The sequence below is a fragment of the Sinocyclocheilus rhinocerous genome, unplaced genomic scaffold, assembly GCF_001515625.1.
Source record: "Sinocyclocheilus rhinocerous isolate Xijiao unplaced genomic scaffold, SAMN03320098_v1.1 scaffold1499, whole genome shotgun sequence".
Classification (NCBI taxonomy): domain Eukaryota; kingdom Metazoa; phylum Chordata; class Actinopteri; order Cypriniformes; family Cyprinidae; genus Sinocyclocheilus; species Sinocyclocheilus rhinocerous.
Window position 1 is genome coordinate 501203 of NW_015650016.1, and position 4417 is coordinate 505619.

A 4417-nucleotide genomic window follows, 5' to 3' on the forward strand; every position below is an offset into this window, starting at 1 on the left:
TCTGTGTGTGTATGTGTCTCTGTCTGTCTCTGTCTCTCTGTGTGTGTCCAGCGCCGGGCTGCAGGACGGAGCGGGCAGCAATCCCAGCAGCAGCAACAGCAGTCAGGACTCACTCAACAAAGGAGCCAAGAAGAAGAGCATCAAGTCGTCCATCGGCCGACTGTTCGCAAAGAAAGAGAAGGCTCGACCCAGTCCGCTTGGGAAAGAGTCTCCTGGGCCAGGTGTGCCACCATCCACACCTCATCAGGGTTCAATGCTCCAAAGCCTATTTTCACACTATTATGTTCTTGCATCGTTACATTCAGCCCCATGTTCTCATCACTGCAATGAGACGATGAGTTTAACTGCCTCATTTAAATGTCAAATATCGCAGTAATGAGAATGAACGATACAGGTCGATACACAATACTGAACTCACGATACAATACTCTCATAATACTGTGAACAAAGCCAAAATAAAGAAGGGTTAAAATGGGATTTGATAAACAGCATAAAGAAGCAAAACACTTTAATAAGGTCCCACTAGTTAATGTTGGTTAATGCATTAAAGGGATAGTTCACCCAAAAATTACTCAACCCTGTAAAAGTTTATTTCTTCTGTTGAACAAAAAAGTTGATGGTCTCCGTTGACTTCTATTGTATTTTTCTCCATACTGTGAAAGTCAGTGGGGAGCACCAGCTGTTTGGGTTCCAACATTCTTCAAAATATCTTCTTTTGTGTTCAACAGAAAAAACAAACTCATACAGGTTTGGAATAACCTGAGGGTGAGTAAATAATGACAGAATTTTCATTTCATCTCTTTAACTAACAATGAGGAAAACATGTGTTACTTTATTTATTTTTTTCATCTTTGTTAACATTAGTTATTAAAAATACAACTGTTTATTGTTAGTTCATGTTAGCTAAGGTCCAGTAAACATTAACAGATACAACTTTTGTTTTTTACGATGTGTTAGTAAATGTTGAAGTTATAACATTAAGATTGATAAGCGCTTTAGAAGGATTTTCAATCTTAGTTATGTTAACTAATATAGTTAACTGATGTTAACAAATGGAGCACGATGTGTTAGTAAATGTTGAAGTTATAACATTAAGATTGATAAGCGCTTTAGAAGGATTTTCAATCCTAGTTATGTTAACTAATATAGTTAACTGATGTTAACAAATGGAGCCTTATTGTAAAGTGTTACCAAGCACTATTCATAAAATGACATAATTGGTATTACAACATCAAGGTTGAACTTGAATGATCTTGGGTTTGGACTAATGCGCAGAGATATAGAATATTGAATATAGAAATATTCATGATTCTGCTTAGCTGAAAATACTTTGTGTGAGATGCATGCGCTCAGTCACCGATTATTGCATGTAAAACTCTTTAAATATTGCATATTTTTATAAAAACATGTTTAACGGCAGTGCATGATTATCCAGTAAAATAATCTAGGCCAATCTTAATTTACTGGTTAAAACAGATATTTGGGGTTACAGTTTCCCAGTGCTATTATCATACATCATATTCAGCATTATATATAGTAGTTTAATAGTTTACAGCTAGTGTTAAGAAGAGATTCAGACAGTATACATGATACTACTGTTCCTCCACTACAAGCCAAACACTCGAGAGAACAAGCTGATGTGATGGTGTGTTTGTGTGGATCAGCGCTGGCAGGTTCGCCTGATGGAGGAAGTGCACAGGACGCTATGACGCTCGGGAAGATGGGCGGCCCTGCAGAGAAGAACCGAAAGCTGCAGAAGAAGTGAGTGACACATCAGTAGCGTTTGAAACAGGAAGTAGAAATGAGTCCGGTCAGTTGATCTCGAGTTCAGTTCGTCTTCACCTGACTGTCATGAGTAATGATGATGCTTTCCCGCCTGTTTTAGTTTTGTTGTTTGTTGTTAAACGTGCGGTCAGTCTCCCAGCAGAAGATGATGTGTCATGATTCATGTCTCAGTGGCTCATTCTGCTTGTGTTCCCTCCTCTCTCCTCACACACTCTTCCCACGCCTCACTCATAGCCCAAAGTCAGGGTAAGTGACCACAGACCGTCTCGGTGATGTTGGAGCGGTAAAGCGTGATGAAAGCCCCTGCACGTCTCATGCTTGCTGTGATGCACTCCAGCTCTACTAACATCTGACCTTTACAGACTCTATTTCACCCGCTGCATCTGCCCGTCTAACGCTTGAGATGGTGTGGTGTCAGTGTCAGAACTGTTGGTTAATTCCTAGATTGATGCATGGATTTATTTAGTGATCAGCGCTGCAGAGTCGGTGAAGAGCGTTAGCTGTGTTACGCTGACCGCAGAGCACAGAAGGGAACGGGAAACTGGCATGTGTTAGAAAGATTAGCGTATCTACTAGAAGCAGTTGTGAGAGTTTGTGGTTAAAAGCAGGGATGCACTGACATTTCAACTGGTCGGAAATGGCACAGGTGACCAGAAACTGATGCTTCTTTCACAATGCAGAATGCATGTGAAATGATCCAGGTTTAGTTGTATCCAGTGAAAAGGAGACGGGACATGGTTGATGATCTGCTCGAGGAAGAACACTAGCTGCCAGGACCGGCCTCTGCTGAAGTGCATTATGGGTCTCAGAGCCTCGTTCAGGACTAAATGCTTCTCTTCATTCTTCAGCATGACGTGATGCATGTTTATCTGCATTCTCCTTTCCTCTTAATGCTGCAGTAGCTGCATAACCTAATATTATGCAAAAAGAACGAACATGAGAATGTGATTTGGTGTTTTGTGTGCATTTGAAACTTCGCCTTCGAAAGGTGTCCTGCTGCTTTCTCTGCGTTTTGGCATGATGAAAACATGTTTCCTAACGTCTTGTTTAGAGAAGAATGAAGAAAGTGTGTCTGTGAGGAATATTTGTCCCAGTGTGTGCAAGCATAGGTTCAAGATCCACCCTCTATCATGACCGAAAGTGATAGTTCTCTCAAAAATAGGAAAATAAATCTAACTTGCTCCCCCTTTTATCAGTAAAGATGCATCGTTTTGTATGTGATGAAGACACTGAATCCCAGGTTGTTCAGGCGAGGTATTGCACTGATTTGATGGTGGAAGTGAAGAGGTCTGGACACTTTCTCTTGCTAACCCAGCTGCTGTTTCCCCTCCGCACGCATCTCTCATTCTCTGTCTGTGTGACTCCATCTGGGTTCTGCTCTCATGTGCATATTATCATTCTGACATGTTTGCACCATAAAGCGTGCTCTTTGCACATGCGTGCGTGCTCATGATGTCTTGTTTGTGTTTTCAGACATGAGTTGCTGGAGGAAGCCTGTCGGCAGGGTCTGCCCTTCGCTCATTGGGACGGTCCCACGGTGGTGGTGTGGCTTGAGGTACAGACACATCTACAGTACAGCTGTACAGCTGAGCTTCACATCTGTGCTGCATCACCCAGTCGCAGTAGCAGATCAGTGTTTCCATTACAGCTGTGAATCAGCATGACTGTGGTATTTCCTCATGTATGTGACTTCTGGTAATTCCTAACGAGAAGGCAGTTGCGGTTTCATTTGTGTGTGGCACAGGGAGGGTTTGATCACGAGTAAGTGGAAGCACAAGCGTGGCAGTTTGCCCTGATACTGTAAGGCTCGAGGTTCTCATCGGCCCATGTTGTTGTTGTTGTGTTCTCTCAGCTGTGGGTCGGGATGCCTGCGTGGTATGTAGCTGCGTGCCGTGCTAATGTGAAGAGTGGAGCCATCATGTCTAATCTGTCCGACACCGAGATCCAGCGCGAGATTGGCATCAGCAACCCTCTTCACCGTCTCAAACTACGCCTCGCCATTCAGGAGATCATGTCTCTCACCAGCCCATCAGCGCCACCTACCTCCAGAACGGTAGGAAACACCCGTTAAATAACTCTCAAATATATCCTGCAATGTTATCACAGGTGGAACCTGCCAGACATCAACACAGGGAGGTTTTCTTCTCAGATCAGTCTAGAAAACAAGCTTCACGCTCCTAGAAACTGAAGTAGGTTAAAGGGATAGTTCACCCAAAAGTGAAAGTTCTGTCATGAATTACTCGCCCTCATGTCGTTCCAAACCTGTAAGACCTTCGTTCATCTTCAGAACACAAAGAAAGATATTTCTGATGAAATCCCAGAGCTCTCTGACCCTGCAGAGACAGCAACAGAACTGACACGGTCAAGGCACAGAAAGGCAGTGAGCAGACTGACACGGAAGAGAAGAAACTGTTGAATAAAGTCGTTATTTTTGTTTTCTTTGCACACAAAAAGTATTCTCGTAGCTTCATAGCATTACGGTTAAGCTACTGATGTCACATGGACTATTTTAACGATGTCCTGTGCTGGCAAAATTAGTCACAATGAGCAATTTTTCAAAAATGAGTTATTTTCATTTTCACATTCAGATTAACAGATCTTCAGAATGATGTATGATTTGTTGGAATCGGAT

General features: G+C 42.5%; 1 protein-coding gene across 1 annotated transcript in view; it reads left to right on the forward strand.

Annotated features, from left to right (window-relative positions):
- The window catches only part of ppfia1 (PTPRF interacting protein alpha 1), a 29825-nt gene that overhangs the window by 15198 nt on the left and 10210 nt on the right, over positions 1 to 4417 (forward strand). The window contains exons 18-22 of the mRNA XM_016516336.1: positions 52 to 221; positions 1665 to 1761; positions 2020 to 2031; positions 3259 to 3340; positions 3638 to 3838. Coding sequence (XP_016371822.1) covers positions 52 to 221; positions 1665 to 1761; positions 2020 to 2031; positions 3259 to 3340; positions 3638 to 3838 — 562 coding nt within the window. The remainder of the gene's footprint in view (positions 1 to 51; positions 222 to 1664; positions 1762 to 2019; positions 2032 to 3258; positions 3341 to 3637; positions 3839 to 4417) is intronic.